Source organism: Rhinatrema bivittatum, chromosome 1, assembly GCF_901001135.1.
Source record: "Rhinatrema bivittatum chromosome 1, aRhiBiv1.1, whole genome shotgun sequence".
In the NCBI taxonomy this organism is placed as follows: domain Eukaryota; kingdom Metazoa; phylum Chordata; class Amphibia; order Gymnophiona; family Rhinatrematidae; genus Rhinatrema; species Rhinatrema bivittatum.
In genome coordinates, this window is record NC_042615.1 from 538,687,418 (window position 1) to 538,714,744 (window position 27,327).

At 44.7% G+C, this 27,327-nt stretch overlaps 1 protein-coding gene across 1 annotated transcript in view; it reads left to right on the forward strand.

Annotated features, from left to right (window-relative positions):
* LOC115099074 (protein shortage in chiasmata 1 ortholog-like) overlaps positions 1-24,477 on the forward strand; it is a 131,390-nt gene extending 106,913 nt beyond the window's left edge. Inside the window, exons 7-10 of the mRNA XM_029616383.1 lie at positions 1,355-1,531; positions 11,605-11,712; positions 20,536-20,721; positions 24,464-24,477. Coding sequence (XP_029472243.1) covers positions 1,355-1,531; positions 11,605-11,712; positions 20,536-20,721; positions 24,464-24,477 — 485 coding nt within the window. The remainder of the gene's footprint in view (positions 1-1,354; positions 1,532-11,604; positions 11,713-20,535; positions 20,722-24,463) is intronic.
* Positions 24,478-27,327: the final 2,850 nt, after the last annotated feature.

Consider the following 27,327-nt stretch of genomic DNA (forward strand, 5'->3'; position numbering starts at 1 on the left):
AATTGCGTTAACCAAACACACTCTGTCTAATTGGATAGCAGATTGCATCTTTTTCTATTACACTCAGGCAGGATTAACTGTACAAGGGCATGTCAAGGCTCATAGCATTAGATCCATGGCAGCATCAGTTGCCCATCTAAGGTTAGGCTCTATGAAGGGATCTACAAAATGACAACGTGGAGTTTCATCTACATACTCGCAACTCATTAGTGTTTGGAGAGGGACTCCCAATATGACAGTAGATTTGTTCGGTCTGTCCTGAAAGATTTATTTGAGGTTTAGAAATCAACTCCATCACTCTTAGGGCCCATTCCTTTTATTTCCAGATTGCTTCTAAAATAATTAAATAAATACATTTCTTGAAAATTTCCTGTTAGCATAAACTTTATGGTTTCAATTGGCACTGTTCATGTTCTATTCTCCCCATTTTGTAAAAACCAGCCTGTAAATAAGGATTTGCTACCTGTGAGCACTCTAACTCCTGCTTGTCCTCAGAGCAAGTGCAAGTTACTTACTTGTAGCAAGTGTTCTCTGAGGACAAGCAGGATGTAAGTCCTCACAGAACCCATCCACCTCCTTTTATTTAACTTTAAGAACTGTAAGGGTCCCTGCATGACAGCCATGATGCAGGACAATCCTGCACATGCTCAGTAGAGCTTCTGAAACTCTCGAAGCTGTGAATCAAAGCTTACAATCAGGGCTTTGCTTGTTGACATTGCCCACCTGGGAACACCTGCTACACAAAAATAACTTTTACATTATCTGGGCTTCCAAGATAGTGTTTTTAAAACAATCTTTAAGCCTCATGCAGGCTTTTAACCCTTGTAACTGCTGGATAATTCCACCAGTGCCTCCTTCCACCCAAGCAGGCTAATGCTATAACCACTTCCCTGCTCTCTGTCCAGCTGGCCTGCTACACTTATGCCCAGATGTAGAACTGCTGCCAGCCAAATTCTGCACCAATTCTGCATTATACAGTCACATAGAATTCCCCAAGGTATCATTTTCCTGCTCTGTGACTTGAAGACAAGGCTATGCCCTACGACATAAGAGAACTGAATTGGTGTGTCTGTCCAGTTAAGTCACTGAGGTATAGGGAAGCCACAGAAGTGATATATTTGGGCCCTGGGAATGTGGGTACTATCCAATTCTACTTAGATTCCCTCTTCTTACTGAAGGTTTATGGTATATTCTTGCCAGAGATATCTTGCTTCAGGAACAAATATAATTTTTGTCTTTGAGAGACTACATCACTAGCTGATTAAACTCCAAAACTTTGGAAAAACGTATAAAGTATTCATATCAGATAGCATTAGGTTATTTATTACTATATTTTAATTTTGTTTTAAACTAGCCAGTGAATGCCATGCATATTGTCTATTAGAAGCAATGGCCACACCTGTTTTAAGCAAACTGATGAGTATGGAAATATCAGCATGGATGGACTGGAAGTTTGCCACCATTATGTTTGACCGCAGTAGATTTTTCTTAAAGCAACAAGAGAAAGCAGTTAGTGATAATTGTAAACAAGGTAAGAATCAACATCAGTTGTCTTCAGCAAGAGATATTACAATGTGTTTTCTCTTTCTATGTGCATTTTTATCAAGCAGTTCTATGTAGAACTAATGAGCCTGATTTCTCCTTTAGTGAAAGTGCCTGCATATACTTTGTCTGGCAGGGGAGAAAGAGAGTATAGCAAGGGGCGAGAGGAGGCAGTTGGAGAAAGAGGCAAGAAAGGGAGCAAACGGGGACAAGGATTAGAGAAAGGGAGGGAGAACAAGGGGAAAGAGAAAAGATGTGCAAGAAAGAGAAAGGAAAAAGCGAGGGATGGGGGGATGAGAAGGAAGAACAAAGTGAGAGAAGGGTAGGGAAGCAAGGAGCAAGAGAAGAGAGAGGGAAAGAACAAGTTGCAGGCAGGAGAGAGTGGAAAGAGAAAAAGCAAGGGCCAGCTTGCTAATTTACATTATGGGTAAGCAGAACTCAGAATTTCACAGGTATGTGAATCAAAATAATTACAAAGCTCAGGATGAGCAGAATTCCGAAATTTCCACAGTTACATGGATCAAAATAAAAATACCTCTGTCAGACTTATTCGTTTCCCCTGAAATGCCCTGAAAGTTGATGTTCATAGGACACCAAACTATAAATTATTACGGTGGACACTCAGGCATAACGATTTAATAAGTCATTTTTTTCCTTTGGAAAGAAAGTTTAAAAAATACATTTACAGTTTTAATTGTATGTATAAGTAACAAATAACATTGCAATATTCTCTGATAAGCATCAATGTTGTCATACAAATGGGTCTCATAAACTGTCTTGTTTGGTGTACTACTTTCCAATGTATCACTGGACCTGCATCCACTCAGTTTTTTGTCATTCTAGAGGATGAATATACTCCTGCAGTCATTTTTTAATTTAGGTGCTTTTCTTGTGTATTATTACAGTTTCCTTTTCATATAGCCAGACCAGTCCAGATGCATGAATTATACTCCCCCAGCCACTAGATGGAGATAGAGAACAAATAGTTTGCTGATACCACCCTATATAGGGTCCTGTCCTGCACTTAGCCTGCCTGTATTCCCTGTCTCCAGCAGATGGTAGCCAAGCACATCCCATGCTATATCTGAGACCAGGGTTAGGCCCAAAGGCGCTGTTCATAAAAACATAAGAAATTGCCATATGGGGTCAGACCAAGGGTCTATCAAAACCAGCATCCTGTTTCTAACAGTGGCCAATCCAGGCTTCAAGTACCTAGAAACCCAAACACCAAGTAGATCCCATGCTACTGATGCCAATAATAGCTGTGTCTATTCCCTAAATCAACTTGATTAATAGCAGTTAATGGACTTCTCCAAAAACTTATCCAAATCTTTTTTTAAACCTAGCTACCACTAACTGCAATAACCACATCCTCTGGCAACAAATTCCAGAGCTTAATTGTGTGTTGAATGGAAAATAATTTTCTCCAATTAGTTTTAAATGAGCTACTTGCTAACTTCAAGGAGTGCCCCCTAGTCCTTCCATTATCTGAAAGAGTAAATAACTGATTCACATCTACCCATTCTAGACCTCTCATAATTTTAAAGACCTCTATCATATTCTCTATTTTATCCGCTCCTTGCCTTCTCAAAGTCAGTTCTGGGACCCAAAGCTGGACGGTCAGGGAGGTGTCTGGTCAAGAGCAGTCTAGTTCTTACAGCAGATTTCAGTCATTTTGCAGCAACAAGAAAAGATGCTAATTCAAGCAGTGCCACATGTGCTCGAAATTCTCAGTGAAGGTTTGGGGGCCCGCTATCTAGTACAGGATAGTGAAGTGGGTGGAGAAGAATATAAGAATGATCTTGGCAGCTCACATAGCAGGATTGGAGAATGTTCAAGTGGATTTTCTTAACCAGAACTCTCTGGATGCTGGGGAGTGATCCTTATAGAAGGAGGCCTTCTCCATGATAGCCAATAAATGGGGGGAGAACCAGTGATGAATTTGATGGCCTCCAGCAGCAATGCCAAGGTAAAGAACTTCTTCACTCAAAGAAGAGAAAAAAGTCCTCAGAGTTGGACACTTTGATTCAAAAGTGTCCAGAGCAAGGCCTGCCATATGTGTTCCTGCTGTGGCCGTTAGAGGGCAGAGTAGTGCAAAACATTTCTGAGCATCAAGGCCTGGTGATATTGATTGTTCCATATTGGCTGAGGTGGCTATGGTATGCAAGTCTAATAAAGATGTTGGAAGGGAGCCTGCTGGCCTTTCCTCTCTTCAAAGATTTGTTTATCCAGAGATATCTTTTCAGCCAGTCCTTGGGACACACCTAGCCAGGTTGGTTTTCAGGATATCCACAATGAATATGCCATGAGAGAGATTGTATACAATAGAGGCAGTGCATGCAAATCGCTCTCATGCATATTCACTGTGGATATCTTGAAAACCTGACTGGCTAAGTATATCCCAAGGACTGGGTTGACAATTCCAGAACTGGTATTTCACAAGAATCCAGCATGGTTCTATCTTGTGGCCTGGCCCTTAAGAGGGTTTATTTAGCAAAGGGAGTTTGCTACAGGAAAGGTAATGTAATAATGACATATATTCAGTACAAATATAAATAAATAATTAAGACAAGTTACAATATCCATAAAAATGTATGGACCAACTTAGGACTCATCTCCAGTGCAACTGGTGCTTAACACCGACATGTAGAAGGGAACCTCATCTCTGTACAATCCAATTTGTCAGATTCATGCAAGACTTGCTTCAATTGAAGCAACCCATCAAGCCACCTGGGTTGTCTTTGGACCTCAGTGTGGTTCTTTGCAGCTGATGAATGCCCCTTTGAATATCTGGCCTCTTATATACTAAGGTTCCTGACCTAGAAAATTAAACAGAATTTTGTATAGTGACCATTTCAACCTGCAGAGTCAGTGAGCTTGAGGGTTTTAGTGACTTATCCACCTTATACTAAATTTCATCTTACTTGTGTTGGCTTCCATCTTAATCAGTCAATTGTCCTGCCAACATTTTTCCCAGGCTACTTGTTCATGTGACCCCTGACTAGGATTCACTAGAAAGAAGCTAGTGATAAAATGCAGAATTTGCTAGATAGTGGAAGGTTATGGTATGTGTGCTTAAAGTGATGAAAATGGGAGTTCCTTTGGGAGAAGGGTATTTAAGGTGCTTTCACAAGCACTGGGGTATGTTTGGATCGTTGGTTGTAGTTAGTTGGAGCAGTGGGAGCAGTTTGTAAAAGTGGTGGTCACGAGTCAGCAGAATGTAGCTGAGGCTTGCAGCCTTGGTTGGTGTCCAAAATGGTTCTGAGTTGTGAAAAATCAGTTTTAGAAGGTAAAATTTATGTACCCTGAAGACTTTTGGACTCTGACCAGGATAAGAGGGCTACATTTATGCTGTTATCCCAAGACAAGCAGGATGCTAGTCCTCACATATGGGTGACATCACTGACGGAGCCCTATCTCGGAAAACTTTCTGTCAAAGTTTCTAGAAACTTTTGACTGGCACACTGAGCCCACTGAGCATGCCCAGCATGCCATGATCCCTCAAGCTACAGGGGTCTCCCTTCAGTCTTCATTTTCCGCGCTGCAATCAGCATCGCGGAGAAGTAGCCCTGTGTGAAATCTCTTCTCAAAAACTTGTGAATAAAAAGAGTTAAATCTTTCTCAAATTTCATCCCCTACATAGGGGTCTCCATCCATCCACCGGCCAGTGAGTAAAAATGTTTTCCTGCTCGATTCGAGTAACTTAATTTTTTGGTCAAAAGGCCATCGCGGCTGTCCGGCTTTCATTATGGCCACGGGCTTCAAAAATTGCCCGAACTACACTCGCACAATGTTGATTACCGACCCGCAGCATGCCGAGTGTATTTTGTGCCTAGGGCAATCACATGACGTTTCTTCCTGCCCAAAATGTTGCAAGAGATTGACCGCCAAGGGCAGAAAGGCCCGACAGGAAAAAATGGAACATCTTTTCCATAAAGAACGTATGCCTTCGACGTCGACCCAATCGTCTCTGGCTGGAGCATCAAAATGATTGGTTATTCCCAAACGTCGCACGATAGCTCCGGAGACCGACTATCCCCAACTCCGTCTGCGGCATCGATAAAATCGACATCCGGGCTTGAAAAAGCCACCAAGCATCGACAAAAACATCATCATCGACATCGACGTACTTCATCTCCAGAGGCCTTTCTATTGCCAAGAGAACCATCACCAAAAGGCCTCATGTACAAGAACTATTGAGGCCTACTACTCCGAGGCGTTCCCCCACCTCCAAAGGTGCCGGGCATCGAGCTACCACAGGGCCTTGTGGTAGAGCCGATGACGCCTTCTCTGCCATGGATGTATCCGCCAGGTAGTGACAGAAGCTCTCAGAGACCTTCATCCATTGACACCTCTGGAGCCGATGCCTATACCGGTGCCATCACTGAAGCCGATGCCTTCACCGAAGCCGGCGCCTTCACCGAGGCCAGTACCACCATTGATGCCGGTGCCTTCACCGATGCCAATGCCTGTTCCGGTGCCAATGCCTAATCCGATGCCGACTCTGATGCCGATACCAACTCCGATACCGGATTTGTCAATATTCTAGCCATTGATGTCGAAGCTCGATGTCCTCATCGGAGCTCTTCCAGTGCAGCCCGTCACGCCTTCTGGTACTTCTCTACCATCTGAACCTCAGCCGGGACCCTCTGGACTCTCCTGACCGAGAATTCCGGGCCTCTCCGTCGATGCCCATTCTTTTCACCACAAAAACCATCGATGCCATCGAGACCTCCTCATGTTTCTCCTCCAAAGCATACTCCATCAGACTCTTGGGAAGATAGAGACACCGACACTCTTCAGAGGACTTCATGTCTGAACCGTCCCCTCCTGAAGACAGTAAAAGTCACCCCCAGAGGACCTGTCTTTACCACTTTTGTAAAAGAAATGGCTGACACTATTCCATTTAAGCTAGTGTCTGAAGAGGATACTAGACAACAGACCTTAGAGGTCCTTCAGTTTGTAGACCCTCCTAAGGAAGTATTAGCTATTCAGATACATGAGGTCCTGGTAGAACTACAGCACAGATTATGGGAACACCCATGCTCAGTTCCACCAGTCAATAGAAGGATGGATACCACCTATCTGATGAGGCACATCTCCGACTATCAGAGGGCCCAGCTTCCACATCAGTCGGTGGTGGTAGAATCTGCTCAGAAAAAATCAAAGAGAGTACGGCCTCATTCATCGACTCCACCAGGAAAAGTACAAAAGTTCTTGGACACTCTGGGCAGGAAAGTCTTCCAAGGCTCGATGCTTAATTCCAGAATAGCGTCATGTCAGCTTTATATGACGCAATATCAGCACAATCTCTGGAAGCAGATGCAGCAATTAGCTGAAACCCTGCCTCAACAATATCAGGACTCAGCTAATGACATTATCCACAAAGGTTTAGAAGCAGGCAAGCATAAGGTCCATGCTGCCTACAACAGTTTTGAAACCTCTTCATGAGTAGCGGCTACTGGTATCAGTGCACATCATTGGGCCTGGCTCAAGGCTTCAGACCTCAGGCCTGAGGTTCAAGAAAAGCTGGTAGATTTACCTTGTGTGGGCGATAACCTCTTTGGATCAAGAGTTTAAGACGCAGTAGCCCAACTTAAAGAACACTCAAACTCTGCGTCAATTATCTGCTATCCCACAAGATACTTCATCTGCCTCATGCCGCCCGGCATGAAAAGATACCAGAAAACCCTACTATAGACCACGTAGGTACTATCCTCCAGCACCCCGTGGTAGAGCATCCAGACCGATGCAAAGATCCCAGCCTAGACAACCGAGGGCTTCTAGGCCTCAACCTCCCCCTCAAACAGGCCCAGCATCAGGCTTTTGAAAAACAACCAGAAGACAGCAGCTACTCCATCAACCCCAAACCAACCATACCAGTGGGAGGTCGAGTCTCTCTCTTTCACACCCATTGGTCAAATATCAAACTGATCAATGGGTACTGTCAATTATAACACGAGGTTACCAACTGAATTTTCTCACAGTACCAAAAGACTCTCCACCAAAGTCTCTTTGGATACACAAGGATCATATCACTTTTCTGCAAGTAGAATTATCCACCCTTCTGAGAGCCAGGGCCGTGGAACCAGTTCCCCAACCTCAGCAAGGCAGAGGATTCTACTCCCATTACTTCCTCATTCCAAAGAAAACAGGAGGCCTATATCCCATCCTAGACCTCCGAAATCTCAACAAATTTCTATGGAAAGAGAAGTTCAGAATGGTCTCCTTAGGCACCATGCTTCCCCTTCTTCAAACAGGAGACTGGCTCTGTTCTCTGGATCTGCAAGACGCTTACACTCACATTCCAATATTCCCTCCTCATTGCAAGTTTCTGCGTTTCTTGGTAGGTCATCAGCATTTCCAATACGGGTTCTGCCATTTTGACTTGCCTCAGCACCCCGAGTATTCACAAAGTGGCTAGCAGTAGTAGCGGCTCATTTGCACAAGGAAAGTGTACACGTTTTTCCTTACCTAGACGACTGGCTTATCAGAAGCCAATCACAGCAAGGAGCTCTCGTTTCTCTCAGACTCACAATCAATATGCTCCACTCGCTGGGATTTCTAATCAACTACCAAAAATCTCGCCTACTGCAATTCATCGGAGCAGAGTTGAACACCATAATATCAAGAGCCTTCCTCCCGGAAGACGGAGACACTCTCCTCATTAGCAAACTCTCTGCGCTTAAAGAAACAGGCGACAAAACATCAGTTTCTAACTCTGCTCAGCCACATGGCCTCCAATCTGCTCGGCCACATGGCCTCCACAGTTCATGTCACTCCTATGGCCAGATTAGCCATGAGAATAACCCAATGGAGATTAAGATCACAGTGGATACAAGCCATTCAACCTCTTTCATCCCCAGTTCAAATAACCCACCAACTACGTTCATCTCTCCCTTGGTGGGTGAACAAGCACAACTTGCGCAAAGGCCTACCCTTCCAACAGCCAATTCCACAAGTAACTTTAACTACAGAAGCATCCACCTTAGGTTGGGGAGCTCACATAGACAATCTCCAAACCCAGGGTACTTGGACAAAACTCGAAGCAACATTTCAAATCAATTTCCTGGAACTTTGAGCTATATGTTATGCTCTACATGCGTTCAAGGACTGCCTTTCACACAAGACTGTTCTGATACAAACGGACAACACAGTTGCCATGTGGTACCTGAACAAACAGGGAGGTACGGGCTCGTATCTCCTTTGTCAAGAAGCCGCACATATTTGGGACTGGGCCCTGACACATTCCATGTTTCTCCGGGCCACTTATCTGGCAGGAATTCACAACGTAGTAGCAGACTGTCTCAGTCATCAATTCCAACCTCACGAGTGGTCCCTGGATCCCTTAGTAGCGTCCAGGATATTTCACCGTTGGGGTCAACCAACGATGGACCTCTTTGCATCTGAGCTGAATCACAAAGTGGATAGATTCTGCTCTCTGCACAAACAAACAAACCAGTTAGCCAGGGACGCCTTTGCTCGCCCCTGGAATTCAGGTCTTCTATACGCGTATCCCCCGATACCGCTAATAACCAAGACTCTAGTGAAGCTACAACAGGACAAGGGGTCCATGATACTCATAGCCCCATATTGGCCTCGACAAATGTGGTTCCCCATGCTTCTCGATCTCTCAATCAGGAACCCGATTCACCTGAGTACAGCTCCCACTCTCATAACTCAGGATCAGGGCAGGTTGTGCCATCCCAACCTTCAATCCCTATCTCTAACAGCCTGGATGTTGAAAGCTTGATCCTGCAACCACTCAGTCTTTCAACAAATGTCTCTCAAGTGCTTGTAGCTTCACGTAAGCCTTCCACACGAAAAAACTATAGTTCGAAGTGAAAAAGATTCACCACATGGTGTGTGCAGAAAAGTATTGACCCTTTTCCCTGCCCCATAACATCTTTGTTGGACTATCTCTGGCACCTTTCAGACTCTGGTCTCCAGACCTCGTCAGTAAGGGTACACCTAAGTGCTATATCAGCTTACCATCATACAATAGGAGATGCACCGATGTCAGTGCAACCCCTTGTTAGTAGGTTTATGAGAGGTTTAATTCATCTAAAACCCCCTATACGGCCACCAGTCACAGAATGGGACCTTAATGTGGTCCTTTTGAACCCATGGATTCCTGCGATGTTAAATTTCTCACATGGAAGACTATCTTCCTAATAGCCATTACATCTGCTAGAAGGGTTAGTGCGTTACAAGCACTTGTCACATACTCACCCTATACGAAGTTCCTACATGACTGAGTGGTACTCCGTACACACCCAAAATTCCTCCCCAAGGTAGTTACGGAATTCCATTTGAATCAGTCCATAGTCTTGCCCACATTCTTCCCAAGACCTCACTCTCACCAAGGAGAGAGGTCTTTGCACACCTTGGACTGTAAACGCGCACTTGCATATTACTTAGACCGCACTGCAGTCCTTAGGAAATCCACTCAGCTCTTTGTTTCTTTTGATCCAAACAAACCAGGTAAAGCAGTAGGCAAACAAATTCTCTCCAACTGGCTTGCAGATTGTTTAGAGTTCTGCTATGAAAAAGCAGGCCTTCCTCTCCAAGAGCGAGTAAAGGCGCATTCAGTAAGAGCAATGTCAACCTCAGTAGCACACTATCGTTCAGTGCCAATCATTGACATATGTAAAGCTGCAACATGGAGTTCTCTTCACACCTTTGCAGCTCATTACTGTTTGGACAAAAGAAGGACGACAAGATTCAGCCTACGGACAATCTGTCTTAAAGAACTTATTTCCAGCATAATCCCAACTCCTTCTGCGTCCAACCTGCTGTGATTTTAGGCTGCCTCAATTTTTCCAATAGCACTGTTGTGCAAGTTGTTTGCTGTTGGTCCATTACAAAATGACTCAGCCTGTATCTTGCTAATCACCCATATGTGAGGACTAGCATCCTGCTTGTCCTGGGATAAAGCAAAATTGCTTACCTTGTAATAGGTGTTATCCCAGGAGAGCAGGATGTAGTCCTCACGAAACCCACCTGCCACCTCGTGGAGTTGGATCCGATCCATTTTATTATTTTATTTTTTGCTAATGCTTATTGCTACATACGGGACTGAAGGGAGACCCCTGTAGCTCGAGGGATCATGGCATGCTGGGCATGCTCAGTGTGCCAGTCAAAAGTTTCTAGAAACTTTGACAGAAAGTTTTCCGTGATAGGGCTCCATCAGTGACGACACCCATATGTGAGGACTACATCCTGCTGTCCTGGGATAACACCTATTACAAGGTAAGCAATTTTGCTTTCTTGTATCTTAGCTAACCAAAAAGCTGAGCAGCTGTTAGTTCAACAGCACATGGGAAAGCACAGCTCATGCTTAGGAAGCTTTGGGCTGGATTTTCTAATGTCGCACACCTCTCTGAATCCCGCAGTAATGGGGGGGCGGGCCTGCGAAAGCTGGCAGCAATCGTACCACCGCGGTGTTATCGCTGCCCGCTTTTGCACCCAATAGGGCCACCATGAAAGGTGGTGCTATTGGGCGCGCTACTGGTGGTGATAAGGGATCTTACCTTTTTGCCGCCAGCGAAGTTTATACCGCATCCTCCCCGACAACGCCCTGACTCCTCCTCTTCCGGTACCGACTCCGCCCCGACTCCGCCCCTATCTAGCTATTGCATGCGATAGGGATAGAAAATGACCCCCTTTGTTAGGAACCTCTGGAAAGATCCTCCCTACTGGCATGAGATGGAGTCACATGACCCATAGGTATAGTTCATTGTGCTGCTGTCGCTATCAGAGAACAATTATTACAGGTAAGCAATTACGCTTTCTTTTTGGTCCACTCCTTTGTTCTTAACATATGCAGCTAGTATAACCAAATATATTTTTGTTATACTTTGTGAGTGGGGGTAGTAGCTATATTACTCCACATGATGGATTTCCTGTACTATTGCACTGTGCACTACAGATAAATTACAGTCAGCTGGGAGCCCCAGTTTTTTAGGAGCAGTCAAATCCATCATCAAACTATTTTTCTGCATCTGTGTTTACTTCTAGAGTTGTGTATGAATAACATTTATTTACTTTGATATCTTGCAGGCAAAAGTAAGGAGAGAGATATAATGTTGTTCAAGTATGCTGCTTTGCTGCATCTCTTAGTAACAGTGCGTGATCTTCTGTTATCATGTAGCTTAGATACTGCAATAGGTCAGTATAACAAAAACATATGTGTTGTAACACATTTGGGTTCCTCTCCCCTTCCTGCTTCTGAAACCTTGGGTTTGGTGGTGGTGTATAACAAAATAGATTCAAATAGGAAGGGTTCAACACATTTTGGGGCTTATTTACAAAAGGTTTTCTCCCATTCTATGTCCATGGGAAAATACTTAATTAATAGGGCCCTTTGTTTGGTATACAAAATTTTCACAACAAGCAAGAATGCTGCAGAAGGGGGCCTGCTACTCACAGTCTCAATTCTGTATCTCCCCAAAAACATTGGCCACTTTAGTTAGTTTATTAATATTCAGCAATTCCCTGTTACATCAAAGCAGAGAAAAATATGATAACATTAATGTTTCAAAACTACAAATTATAATATGACCTTTATTTACTTGTATCTGAATCCAGGGAAAATAAAACTTGAACTTTGGTTTCTTGGTGCTGCAGTTCCCTACAGTCTTGGGAATGCTTACCCAGTCCAGCTGATAGTGGCTGCTCCACATCACACTGATTCATTTGTGGCTGTGGTTAGGCATGGGAATGGCTACTGGCAGGTACTGGTGACTATTTCCAGCCCTTTCTGTGTACATCAATCCCTCCTGTTCCTGTTGCTGGCTGGCCCTCCAAGCCTCTACACTGAGTTTTTCTCCCTTCCTTTCCCCCCTCCTTTTCAAGATACAGGGACTTCTTCTTTAGAGAGTTTAATCTAAGCACCTGCAGATCTTCAGGTTCTCCTGCTTCTAACTCTGACAGTTCCTAATTGCCTCTAAATACACAATAAACTAATAATGCAACACTTAAAGCCAGCAATGTCTTTAGTTTTTCAGGTCTGACAGCTGTCCTTGTAGAGTTCTCTATGTACACAACCCCCAGCAGGATTTCCTCTCATCTTATTGGCTGTCTCCTGTCTTGTGCCTGTATACACAAAAGCAAGGAGCTAGAGGGTGGACTGGAGAAGCAATCAGCCCTGCTCTGTACTTGTAGCATTAGCAACAATGTCATGACATCATTACAGTCTCATTCACTGACAGGCCGATTCAGTAAATGTCGCGGGAGAGCAGGTGCTCTCCCGGCGCGCTCACAGACCATTCTCCTGTACGCGCAATTCAGTATTTAAATGAGGGCCCGCGGTAAAAAGAGGCGCTAGGGACACTAGCGCGTCCCTAGCACCTCTTTTTTGACAGGAGCGGCGGCTGTCAGTGAGTTTGACAGCCGACGCTCAATTTTGCTGGCGTTGGTTCTCAAACCCGCTGACAGCCATGGGTTCGGAAACCGGACACCGGCAAAATTGAGCTTCCGGTTTTCAAGCCGCAGGCCGATTTAAAAACTTTTTTTTTTTTTTTAATTATTTTTAACTTTTGGGACCTCCGACTTAATGTCGCCATGATATTAAGTCAGAGGGTGTACAGAAAAGCAGTTTTTACTGCTTTTCTGTACACTGTCCCGGTGCCAAGAGAAATTAATGCCTACCTTTGGGTAGGTGCTAATTTCTGAAAGTAAAATGTGCGGCTTGGCTGCACATTTTACTTACTGAATCGCGCGGGAATAACTAATAGGGCCATCAACATGCATTTGCATGTTGCGGGCGCTATTAGTTTCGAGGGGTTGGACGCGTGTTTTTGACCCCTTACTGAATAAGGGGTAAAGCTAGCATATCGAAAACTCACGTCCAAACGTGGGCTAACACACTGGAGCGCACTGAACTGTATCGGCCTGTTTGTCATATAGCATCTGATTTCAATCCAGCTGTAACTTGGAGCAAGAATCAGTGCTAGATTTTGTTTGGAGGAGGAGGGAGTTGCAGTTAAACTATCCGCATATCAGTTCACATTCCCACTGGTGGATTTGTTTACAATCTTCCATCTGCAGTTAACATATGAAATGGAATTTGCCACACAGCATTATGAGGTGATACCCTGTAGTATTCTTGGACCAAAGTGTGGAATAAGCACTTTCTACAGTATATTATTTTGAATCCATCTTTTCTGGGTGTTCCCTGGGCCAATATTGTTTTAAAGGCAAAGAGGGCTATTTATGGAATGTAACACCTGAAAAAAAGTTTGTTTTATGTTTGTTTGTTTTTTGGGTTTTTTTGCATGTCACCGATGTTTAACTGATCGACAGCTGTACACAGTAGTTTTTTTTAATTTGCTAGTAGCTGCTCAAGAATTTTTCTGAAAAAGTAGATAAATAAAACGTTTAGTATAATACTGTCATATAATAGAAATTAATGGAAAATGGAAGTTTGCCAGAAAATAATGCTTTATTCATAATAATAGCAAGAAAAGCCAGGCAGTTTCTCTATGTTTGTCTATTTCTGATGAACAGCACCATCCTTTATGAACATCCAGCAATCACAAGCTAACTTCTAATTACTCTACTGCCCACGAGCAACAAGGGAATGCGGTCGGTCACTAGGCTGTAGGTCTGGAGAAGCAAGGAAGGCCAGTACAGCGTAGATGATGACAAGACAAGGGACAATGTCAGAATCAGGAGACATGGTCAGTGGCAGCCGGGGTCAGAAAATGAGGATCAGTCCGAGGAGTAGGGGATGCAGGGATCAGGTTCCAGAGGTCAGACGAGGTCACAGGGCAGGCAGTGGTCAGGATCCAGGCAGCGAACAGAATGGTCAAGGAGCAGGCCGAGGTCAGTACCAGAGAAACAGTCCAAGGGTACTACCTGGGGAGACAGGACGGACAGACGCTGGAACAGAAGGACACTGGAACAGTAGGACGCTGGAACAGCAGGACGCTGGAACAAGACTGGAACAAGACTGTGAACGTGGAGGCAAACTAGTACACTTACAGTGCCGACCCGATTGCCAAGGCAAGGAAGTGCAGGCAGGGACTTCCTTATATCGTACGTTCAATCAGGGCGCGCCGCGGAGCTAGGATCTGCCCCTGGCCCTACAAAAGGCCAGGCGGTCCGCGTGCGCGTAGGGGCATGGCCAACGCCACTGTGGACACCGAACTCCGGCGTGAGGCCTGGTCGCAGTGGAAGGCCTGGCGACCGTCGCCGCAGGAAGCCGAGGCCTGGAGGAGCTCGCAGCTGCCGCTGGGAAGGCCGACCCATGACCTGCAGAGGAACTGGCGAGATGAGCGGGCCGGGCGCGGATGGGGCGCGCAACAAGCCCTTTGGAAAACTACCACAAATGTCTGGCATTTCATAAAAGGCAGAACCATGTACTATCCTCTCTTAGCTTTTTTAAAAATGGCATTATGATATGAGAATTTATCAGCACTGAACTTTACCTTGGTTACATGCACTTTTGGTCACTTTACATAGAACAGGGGAGCAGGCAGCGAATACTTAAGAACTGAACTAAACCTTATTCACCAAGGTCAAATGGGTTTTATTAAGGGCAGGCAGTCCTCAGCTAACACTAGACAAGTGTTTAACATTCTTACTCTGGCAGGGAAGTACAGATGGCAGGGAGTTATACTCTCCCTAGGTGCAGAAAAGGCCTTTGACAGGCTTCATTGGTCTTTTTTTTTTTTTTTTTGCCATCTTGGATAAGTATGGGTTAAGTTCACAGTTTATACAATGGATAAAGAATTGTATGCTCATCTGGTGGCGAGAGTGTTGACCAACAGGGTTCTGTCAGATCCTTTCCCAGTATTAAAGGGAACTAGGCAGAGGTGCCTACTTTCACCTCTTTATTTGATTTAGCAATTGAAGGTCTTGCTCTTCAGGAAAGATAGGGATATTGCCGGTATCAAATTTGCAGGGTGGACCCATAAGATTCCACTATATGCAGATGATGTCCTCTAATACCTTATAAACCTCGCAAATTGATACCCAGATTAATTAATGTCTTACATGCATATGGGAGGGCTTCCAGGTGTAAGGTTAATTATCAAAAGTTGGAGGCTTTTTTGCTTTGCCCTGGAGATCCCCGTGTATTTCTGGGAGTTCAAATACCATTCCAGGTGGCACAGGATGGGTTCCAATATATGGGCAAACATATCCCTAGAAAAATGGAGGATGTCTTCCATTTAAATTCCATACCCATAGTACAAAAAATACAGGCTGATCTGAAAAACTAGGCGGGTCTGATGTTATCGTGGGCAGATAGGATAAATGTATTTAAGATTAATGTTTTCCCGAGATTGATATACTTAAGTCAATACATTCCTTACACACTAAACAGGGTTTTTTTCTCATCTCTGGAAGGTTCTATGTCTGTGTTTATATGGAAAAGGAAGACCCCCAGGATTCATTTGATGATCTTTTATTACTCCAAGAAAGAAGGAGGCATGGCCTTACCTTATATACAGAGATATTACTGGGCTGCTAAACTCAGTTTTGCTAAAGAGAGACCCTGAGTTGGCATGGCTCTCCTTAGAAAGAGGGGCTACAGAAACCGAAGAATTAGATAATCTGTTTTTTATGCCCTTGAACTCACAGATGGTACAGAAAATTGCCAGGTCCAATCCATTAGTAATGCATACTCTCTGAGTATGGAGAGAAACGTGTCAATATTTTCATATTCCTAGAGAAATGTTATCCTCAGTGTCCTCCTTATACAGTAATCCTCACTTATCTATATATACTGTTAACCTAGAGATGCAGGAGTGGTGGGATATGGACCTGCTTCATTTGGGACTATTGTGAATGAACAGGATAGCTGGAGTTTGATCACCTCCAAGATGAATATGAATTGAAGCCCTCCACTCAGCCAATGTACCTAAGAGATGTGAAAGCCAGGCTAGAAGGGACAGGCTGGGAGCATAGAAACCCTCTGCCTGAGGAACAAGCATGGATGATGGGTTGGTCAGGAAGGTCATTATTTTCCTATATAGGGCCATCAGGGGGGCAGGGGAGCTGCCATTACCATTGTTAGACAAATGGAATACTGACCTAGGTCTGCATTTAGAATGGAAGCAATGGCAAACGATATGGCAAAGGCATCAAAACTTTCTATCTGCAGTAGAAGGTAGAATTGTTATATAAACTGTTGCATTGGGCCTACAGATATCCAGACTTTTATGCTAAATTCTCTCTTGCATCTTCCAGAATGTGCTGGCGGGGATGAGGCCAAGAAGGTACTTTCTTATACATGTGGTGGTCTTGAAAGTATAAATAAACTTTCTGGAAGGAAGTCAGGACCAAAGTTCAAAATATCCTGTACAAGCAGGTACTCTTCGAGGTGACAATGTGTCTTCTGGGAGTTATGCCCAAATGGATTCTCACTAAAGATGAGAGTAAATTGCTGGTCCAATTAGTGCGTGGGGCCAGATTTACAATTGTTTTATTATGGAAATTCCTGCCACTGATTAGGCATTGGCACAGACAAGTAGTAGAGACTGCAAACCTTTGAAAAGCTCACCTTTTTGATGAAACATAAAATAAGTGTGTATGATAGGATATGGGGCCCCTACTGGGCAACCAAGTAGACGGCAAATATCTGTGGACCCTGCAGCCTTGTTTCATTCGGGAATAAAATGTTCTGTGTTGACAGTTCAGGGGAGGTCGTTGACGGTATGTTTTAGAGTTGGGGAACAGGATATATAAACTGAAACATGTATACAAGTGCCAGGATATTTGTACTGTCTTTTCTATTGTTTTACCTGTACAAGTTATACATTGTATGCTGGTATTTCTAAATAAAAAGGTATATAAAAAAGTTGAACTAAACATTTACAGTATCTAATCATGGATCTTGACTATAATTGTAAGTCTTTATTATCTAGCCTGGAAATATAGTAAGTCATTTACTTGGGGCTGGCCTGATGTGATGGCACAATGCTGAATGGTTCTGTGATGACCTAAGTTCAAATCCCTGAATTTTGTTCTGCATCTTGGGATGGTAGATAATTAGGATGCTGCAAAAACAGTGGTCACAGCTCAAAGGAGAAGGAGAAATTCCTAATATTACTCATCAGTAATATCTTTGAGTGAGATTCAGAGTGCATGCATACCAGGTTCCAAAGAGCCTCCTCCTACCGAAGACTGTTTCTGCAATGACTGCATTATAGACAGGCCTGACATTACTGGGTATGCATACCGTACAATTGCACAGAGTGGCAGAAGAAGCAGCCCACGAGGCTACCGGTGGACCCTGTCCCACTGGCGGCTGAGAAGAGGAAGAATCCCGTGAAGCCACCAGTAGACCACAACTCACTAGCGGCCCATAAGTAAAGGAGGCCTGCAAGGCTGCCAGTGGACTCTATCCCACCAGTGCCCAGAAGAGGAAGAGGCCCTTGAGGCTGCCGGTGGGCCCCATCTCACCGGTGACCAAAGAAAGAAGAAAGAGCCTGTTCTCCTACTTCTCGGTGTCAGCATACTCTGTCCAAAACAAGGGAAGCTAGCATGTGTTCTATGCTGATCTCACGATGCACGAGATCAGCATAGAGGAAGTGCTAGTCTCACGTGGTTTGAGTAGCATGGGCCAGCACACAAGGTGTGTGTGTGTGTGTGTGTGTGTGTGTGTGTGAATAAATGAATACGAGCCTTACTGGGGTGTGGAGGTATGATATGTGTGAATGAGAGCTTTACTGGATGTGAGGTGTGATATGTGTGTGAATGAGAGCCTGACCTGGAGTGTGGTGTGTGTGTGAATGAGAGCCTGATTTGGGGATGTGGAGTGTGTGAATGGTGTTGCGGGCGTGGACCCTTAGATTGAGGAAGAATTGGGGCAACCCACAGGGAGAGCCCTACAGGTCCTCACCATCGGCAGACAGAATTGTCAGAGACCCATCTGGAGCTTTGCCAATACCAGGCCACATTCCCCTTAAGATGAGCCCTTGGGTGCCGGGATTGGCTGGTCATAGGTGAAGATCCCTCGCAATGAATTTGTTGCAGGCCAGCATGGAACAGGAAGCAGAGTCAGACAAGCAGTGGTCAGGACAGGTAGCAGTCAACAGGGACCGGTTCTGGCTGTGGTCAGAGGTAGGCAGCGTACTTGCAGTGTCGTGGTTCAAGCAGTGGTCTGGGCAAGCGGATTTCAGGCAGGAGCGGAAGTAGGCAGTGATCAGGGGCAGGCAAATGTCAAGCACTGACGAGTTATGATCCGTGGTCAAGCCAGAAGTACACTCCAAGTTGATGCCAGAAGTCCAGTCCAAAGTCAAAGCCAGGAGTCCAAGCCAAACAGACAAGGAACAAAGAGGAGAAAGGACGAGGAACCACAGGAGATGCTGTAGACAGACAAAGAAAAGACTGACCAAGAAGACAGGAACTCAGGAGACAAACCAGACTGTCAAGGAACCAGGAACAGAACACAGGAGCACAGGAACACCACACAGCGGAAACTAGGAAGTAGGAACCAGGAATGCAGAGGCAAAGCACTACTCCAGGATCAGTTGACTTATTGCCAAGGTACTGGAGAAGTGTTCAGGCAGGCTTTAAATAGTGGTGGCTTATGACATCATCAGAGGGCACTGTGGGGAATTTCCTACTGCTGGCCTTTAAATTTGCACCTGTCGGGCATGCACGTGCCTAAGGGATTCCTCAGCAGTAGCATCTGTGTTGGCTTGGTGGCAGTGGTGGTGTTGGCCTAGCCATGCTGCAACGGCCTGGAGTGGCAGAATCAGGGAGGATGACTGTGTTGGAGCTACGTCCCAGGAGGCCCAGGCTGGAGGTGAGAGTGGCAGTCCACGACCCCCACGGACCACCGATTGCAACAAATGGGAGCCTGACTTGGGGGGGGGGGGATATGTTAATGGGAGCCTGTCTGGAGGGGGATGAATGGGAACCTGTCTGGGAGGGGGAGTATGAATGGGAACTTGTCTGGGGTTGTTTGCATGTGAATGGGAGCCTGACCAGGGTATGTGTGTGTGTTTTTCTGTGTGCGTGGGAACCTGACTGGGGTGTGTGTGTGTGTGCGTTTGGGTGGGTAGGAACCTGTGTGAATGGGAGCCTGTCTGGTGTGAGTGAATATGTATGGGAATCTGTCTGGGGTTTTTTGTGTGTGTGAATGAGAGCCTGCTTGGGTGTGTGTGTGTGAAGAAAATTTGCACTGCCTTACTAATCCATGCCTTACTCAGGATGACTGGAAATAAAAAGTTTTCAAGTATGGGGAGTGGTGAATTTTCCATCCTTATTAGTTTTACTTATTGGATGTCTATGTCTGCCATTTTGAAATAATTTATTGTTGTTTGGGAAATTTTTTTAATTTTGTAAGAGCTCTTAATTATTGGATGTTATTTTATTCCTTAGATCATTGGAAATATTATTTTTTACAAGTATGGTTTTACTAATCTGATTGATTCATATTCCTGATTTTATTGTTTGATGATTAATTTATGAGGACTGGTGATGTTTCTGTTTCTCCATTGCTGCATTGCATACAGAGTCTGGCTTGTGGTTTCCAGTTCAGTTTCTATTTATTGTTTATAGTCTCTTTATTCTGTATTTGGTGAGGGTGAGTTTGTGTTCTGCATGTTTAACTGAGATGAGGTATTCTGTGTTTAAAAAAAAACAAGTGGGAGGGGGCAGCATAGTAATTGTTCACACAGAGCAGCAAAAATGCTAGCACCTAACCTGATTATAGAGAGAGAAGAACGGGGCCTAATTAGGAAGACACGCCTGACAACTTCAAATAGAAGCAGATTTTGCCCTCTCCTGTCATAAATGGCAGTGAATAGAGTTAAAACATGTTTTGATTGAACAGGAAACTCTGAATAAACCTATTAATTGTACCTCTCATTAACCTGGCTCACTTATTCTAGGTGATAGCCCAACAGTTTCTAGCTAGCAATTTTATATTTGACTGATACTGTCAGTGTTTATTCCTTTCCTCCTACCATATCCCCTGCAAAGCCTGTGAGATTTCTAATTAAAGTAATTTGTCTTTATATTGTTTTACAACAGGATATTTGTCCAGAGCAAAAGAGAAGTACAGGAGCACTTTAGGTTCCTGTCTAGATGACATCTGGAGAAAGCTGGAGATTGTGCAGTACATTAGGAAAAACAAGCAAGAGACAAGCCCGAAGATATCAGAGCTGCAATGCCAGATACTTCAGTGGCTGCACAATAACAATATAGATGTACAACAGTGTAAGGTTAATAATCGAAACAATACCTACTCTTTGCAAATAAAAAGATCAAGATTTAGAAAAATAACTAAACCATTTCTATCTTTTCTTATGAATTAAAAGTCAACAGTTTTATTACTTTTCAACAGTCATACATAAGCAGTGAAAAGTCTGCTTATTGTTAAACACAGCAAACGGAAAAAGGAATAGTACTCTGTACACATGTAAGACCAAGGCCAGATGAGTCTTTGAACATGGTACATTTTCATTTGAAACTTTTTAAAACTCTGTGTTGCAAAGCGATGAAGGTTTAGGTTTCTTGCTTTTTCTATTACAAGAATAAGTTAATAAAAAGGAAAAATGAATAACATGGGAAGGGTATATTAAGAAAACATCCTGGTCAGAAATCTGAAGTTCCTCTTAAGCAATTTATCTCAAAAAATGGGTCCAGTGTCATTATGTTCACAAATTATGGGATAAGCACAATTGTGATTGCCCAGATTTGACATGTAAGATAAAATAAAATTATAGAGGTGACCAATGATTATAAAGGAGAAATACTGGAGAGTTGTTACTAATTAGCGATTTGAAAAATGACAGTCTCCTCTTTTATCTCAAAAGTATATTTAATTTATATTGACAATGGTCTCAGTCAGGTGAATATATAGTGTGGGATACTGTGGTGCTATCTGGTAACCCATGGTATTGCCCATGATCTGCAGGTGGATATCAATATTGAAACTGAAGTAGTTGTGTTTCAGGATGAATCTGATACATTTTGTAATAGTTTCCAGTGTGTATTTGTAGTACAGGGTGGATGTCTTTAGAAATAGGTCATGTGCAGTTATGCCATTTGCATGGGGAATGTTGCCCTGGTGCTTACCATCTATAGCAGGGGTGGCCAACTCCAGTCCTCAAGATCCACAAAAAGGCCAGGTTTTCAGGATATCCACAATTAATATGCATGAGATAGATTTGCATACAATGGAGGCAGTTGGTCACCCTGATCTACAGGGAAACTGTCCTGGTGAAACGGTAAAGTAAAAAAAGGATTGGATAATAGGGATGTGAATCGGATCCGATATTGGATCCGATTCACATCCGATATCGGATCCGATTCACATCTATAGAGATGTGAATCGGAACCAGAATCGGATCCGATATCGGATCCGATTCACATCCCTATTGGATAAGCATTCTAGGTTGATGGAATAAGCTAGTCACCCTAATATTGTGATATTTGGAACCAGTATTTCAAGTTTCAATTGCATTCAGTGGCGTAACAAGGGAGGGGACCAAAACCCTGGATGCCAGGCTGTAGGAGGCACCTGGGGGAAGGGGATCCCATTCCATCCAGGCAAGAAAAGGGCAGCAGCCACCAAGAGAGCCCATCTCACCCAGTGGCAGAAGAAGAGGCGGCCTGTGGCCACTAGGGAAGGCCTTCATGCACAGCAGCAGACGAGGGAGCCTGTGGCCACCAGGGAACCCATCCCACCTGGCAGCAGAAGAAAAGAGCATGTGAGAGCATGTCTGTGTGTGTGTATGTGTGTGAGAGAGCATGTCTGTGTGTGTGTATGTCTGAGCATTTCTCTGTGTGTAGGTATGTATGTGAGAGCACACGTGTGTGAGAGAGAGCATGTCTATTTGTGAGAACATGTCTGTGTGTGTGAAGCATATCTGTATGTGTGTGTATGTGTGTGAGAGCATGTCTGTGTATATGAGATCATATTTTTTTCTGTGTGTTTGTGAGAGCATATCTGTGTGTGAGAGAGAGCATGTCTGTGTGTGTCTGAGAATATCTGTATGTATGTGAGAGCATATCTTTGTGTATGAGAGCATGTCTGTGTGTAAGATCATGTCTGCATGTGAGAGCATCTGAGTGTGAGAGCATGTGTGTGTATATGTGTATGAGAGCATATCTGTTTGTGAGAGCATCTGAGTGTGAGAGAGCATGTATTTTTCTGTATGTGAGAGCATATCTGTGAGAATATGTGTGTGTATATGTGTGTGAGAACATATCTTTGTGTATGAGAGCATGTCTGTGTGTATGTCTGAGAATATCTGTGTATGTGTGTGAGAGCATATCTTTGTGTATGAGAGCATGTCTGTGTGTAAGAGCATGTCTGTCTTTGTGTGTGAGAGCATGTCTGCATGTGTGAGAGCATCTGAGTATATGAGCATGTGTGTATATGTGTATGAGAGCATATCTCTGTGTTTGTGAGAGCATCTCTGTATGTGGGAGAGCATGTATTTTTCTGTGTGTGAGACCATATCTGTGAGAATATGTGTGTGAGAGCATGTCTGTGTGTATATAAGATCATATCTTTTTCTGTGTGTGAGAGCATGTCTGTATATGTGTGTGAGAGCATATCTTTGTGTTTGAGAGCATGTCTGTGTGTAAGAGCATGTCTGTCTTTGTGTGTGAGAGCATGTCTGCATATGTGAGAGCATCTGAGTGTATGAGAGCATGTATGTGTGTATGAGAGCATATCTGTGTGAGAGGGTTTGTGTATATGTGTGCGAGAGCATGTTTGTGCAAGCATGTATTTTTCTATGTGTTTGTGAGAGCATATCTCTGTGTTTGAGAAAGTATGTGTTTATATATGTGTGTGACAGTATATCTGTTTCTGTGTTTGTGAGAGCATATCTATGTATCTGTATGTGAGAGCATGTCTATGTGTGTGAAAGCATATCTGTGTGTGTCTTATGTGTGTGAGAGCATATCTGTCTCATACACACATGTCTGTGTGTATGAGAGAGCATGTTCTGTGATTCATTATGTGATTATATATGAGAGAGAGGAGAAAGACTGTGAGCAATAATCCCTCTCCTCTCCCCTGCTAATCCACAACAATCTCAGGGCATCTGGAAATCAAAAGATCACAGGTATGGACAGCAGGAGTTTTATCTTTTTTTTTTATTTTAAGAATTGGGTGGAGTATGTGTATGCTGTTTTGAAATATTTTATTGGTCTTTGGAAAATGTATATGAGTTTTATATTATTGGATGTTGTTCTTTTTGTCAGCTGTTTTGAAATATGTGTTTTACTTCTATTGATTATTTATATTTCCTCATTTTGTTGTTTGATGTTTTATAAGGAATTGTAATGTTTCTGTTATTCCACTGTTGCACTGCATACATAGTCTGGCCTGTTATGATGTTCAGTTCAGTTTTTGTCTGCATGTTTGTATTACTACTTTATGGTCAGTTTATTCTGTATTTGGTGAGTCTGTCTGTGTGTTCTGCATGTGAGATTGAGGTTAAGTATTCTGCTAATGTATCATTTCTATGTAGGGATCTTTATTTATTTATTTAATAATGCTTGTATCCCACCTATAGTGAAGCAATCCTGCTAAGTAGGTTACATCATCATAAAGTTTCAAACAATTATAAAATACAACTAATTAAAACAAACAAAATAAAAAAAATAAAACAAAAATATCTACATATCATACCAATCACCAAATTGCAATGCACTTTCAATAGGATAAATGCTTGCCTGAATAGAAGCTTGGTTTGTTCTATTTTCCTAATAGGAGGTATATTAGTGTTTTAGGGCCTGCAGTAATATTTGCAGGATCACCTTTTCATAGGGTTGTAATTGATTGAGTAATGACAGTTAGTGCTGTTTTTGAATAGGAGGTTTTTATATTGTAATTGTAATTTAGTTTGTTCATGGCTTTCTGAGGACCAAGCCTACACCCAACATACCACACAAGTCTTAATATTATATGTGTTACAAAGATTTTTGGGCTTTTATGCAGGGTTTTCTGATTGACACCACAACTATGCAAGTAAATATAATATACATGCTGTTGTGATATTTTTGTTGCAGTCCTGGCCGCGAGCACCGCAACCAGGCCCTTACCTCCTTGTTCCCGGACCTGCTCCCGCCTCCGAAGCCCTGGCTTGCGGCCTGTTTGGCGGCATCCCCGCTGGGGCTGCGCCGCCGCGAAGGTGCCTGAGGACGCCCTGCTCCTAGGTGCGCACGTGCGCCACTTGGGCGCCTTTCTAGCCCGTTTCCCACCAGTGGTGACTCCGCCCAGTTCCTGACGTCAGACGCCGCGGCCTTGATAAGCTGGCCGCGGCCATCCAGTCCTTGCCATGCAACGGGTTAGCTTCCCGGTTTCCTGTTGCGCTGTGCCCCGGAGTGACTCGCTTGGCTTCGTCACTCCATGCCTGATACAGTACCTGCTAGGTTCCTGCCTGCCTGCTACAGTACCTGCTTGGTTCCTGTTTGCCTGCTACAGTACCTGCTAGGTTCCTGCCTGCCTGCTACAGTACCTGCTAGGTTCCTGTTTACCTGCTTCAGTTCTTGCCTGGTTCCAGTACCCGAGTCTTGCTACAGCTTCTGCCTGGTTCCAGTACCTGAGTCCTGCTACAGCTCCTGCCTGGTTCCTGTACCTGAGTCCTGTTACAGTTCCTGCCTGGTTCCTGTACCCGAGTCCTGCTACAGTTCCTGCCTGGTTCCAGAACCCGTACCCAGTTACAGTATTGCTACTGTCCTACTGAAACCACCTAAGTCCCAGCGGTTGGGCTCCTAAAGGGCTCCTCCCGGGGGAGTACCAGCTTCCAGGGTGAAGAGCATCTACGTCCCACCTGAACATCTGCCTCCCGGCCTGCTATTCTTTAGAGACATTGACCATCTATTCCCAGTCTCCAGCAGGTCGGCCCAAGGGTCCACTAAACTGAGACTCCCACAACAGATTGCAAGGCCATGGACTCGGCGGATGCACCTGTTCCCTTGGACCTGCCAGGGTTGGCCCAGCAGCTGCAGTATCAACAACAATACCTCGAGGCCCTTACTGGTTCGGTAGGGGAGTTGTCGGCCCGATTGGATGCCAGGGCCTCTTCTGCCCCAGAACCAGCACCCGAGGGCCAAGATTCGTCAGTGACCCAGCTGCTGGCACCCTCTGCTACGCTGGTGATTTAAGGACCTACCGCGGCTTCCTGAACCAATGTTTTGTATGGTTCTCCCTGTTGCCTCGGCAGTTTCCCTCGGATGTGGTGAAAGTGGCATATATCCTATCCTTGCTCGATAGGAAAGCCTTGATATGGGCTTCTCCCCTTTGGGAAAACAATGATTCTTCGCTAACGGATTTACAACTGTTCATCACGAACTTTTGCCAGGCCTTTGATGAGCCTGCCCGAGTAACCACGGCTACGTCTGATCTGCTGCAACTTCGTCAGGGGGCTCACTCCTTGGCAGATTACGCAATGGAGTTTCGGTAGATGGTAGTCTTAAGGCCATCTTCCTGGAAGGCCTCTCCGGACGCATTAAGGATGAGATTGCGGCTCGAGATCTGCCGGAGGACCTCAACGCCTTGATTGAGATGGCTGCTCGCATTGACCGCCGCCTACAGCAACGGGCCAAGGAGCAGCACTCTTCTCGCCACAGTCCGGCTCGTGGGCCGAGACCTGCGCCCTCTCCTAAGAGTTCTCATCCAGACACTCCCACCTGCAAACCCATGCAGCTGGGACGGGCCCCGCTTTCTGCTGAAGAAAGACAACGTCGCCGTTCGTTGAAGTTGTGTTTATATTGTGGCCAGAAGGGCCACTTCTTGGCACGCTGCCAGGAGCATGCGGAAAAACGCCTCCTAGGCTGTGCTACAGCTCCTCAATGTACAGTTCCTGTTACTCTGGAATACCCCGGAGGATCCTTTGAGACGATGGCGTTCCTGGATTCCGGAGCTGGAGGTAATTTCATCCTGCATGACCTAGTCTCCCAGTTGCGGATTCCTACACAGAGACGGGAGGTCCCGTTACGAATTACCTCTACCCAGGGGACGCTCCTTCCTGGTTCCGTCCAGATGTCCACGGCACCCATTACGGTCCGCACCGGGGCGATCCATTCGGAGGAGATAGCCTTCCTAGTGTTGGATAAGGCTGTCCATCCTGTGGTGCTAAGGTTGCCGTGGTTACAGAAACACTCGCCCACGATTCAGTGGGATACGCTACAGATTGTTAAGTGGAGTCCCTTCTGCCTGGCTAATTGTATGAAAGTGCCTAAGACTCCTGCACTTCCAATGATGCACTCTGCTGTGGGTCCCCCTGCACCTTACGAGGACTTCACGGATGTATTCTCCAAGACCAAGGCGGAAATCCTTCCGAAGCATCGTCCGTATGACTGTGCTATTGACTTGCTACCTGGTACTATGCCCCCTCGAGGAAGGGTTTATCCCTTATCAATACCTGAGACCCGTGCCATATCCGAGTACATTGCAGAGAATTTGGCCAAGGGGTTTATCCACCCGTCCAAGTCGCCTGCAGGGGCAGGCTTCTTTTTTGTCAGCAAGAAAGACGGCTCACTGAGGCCGTGTATAGACTATCGAGGCCTAAATTTGATTACCAAGCGAGATTGCTACCCGCTCCCGTTAATCCCGGAGCTCCCTGATCGGCTTCAAGGAGCGAAGATTTTCACAAAGTTGGACTTACGAGGAGCATACAATTTGGTCAGAATCTGTCCCGGAGATGAGTGGAAGACCGCATTTAATACCCGAGACGGGCATTACGAGTACCTCGTGATGTCTTTCGGCTTATGTAATGCCCCGGCGGTGTTCCAGCACCTGATGAATGAGGTGTTACAGGACCTTCTGAACACCTGCGTAATTGTTTATCTCGACGACGT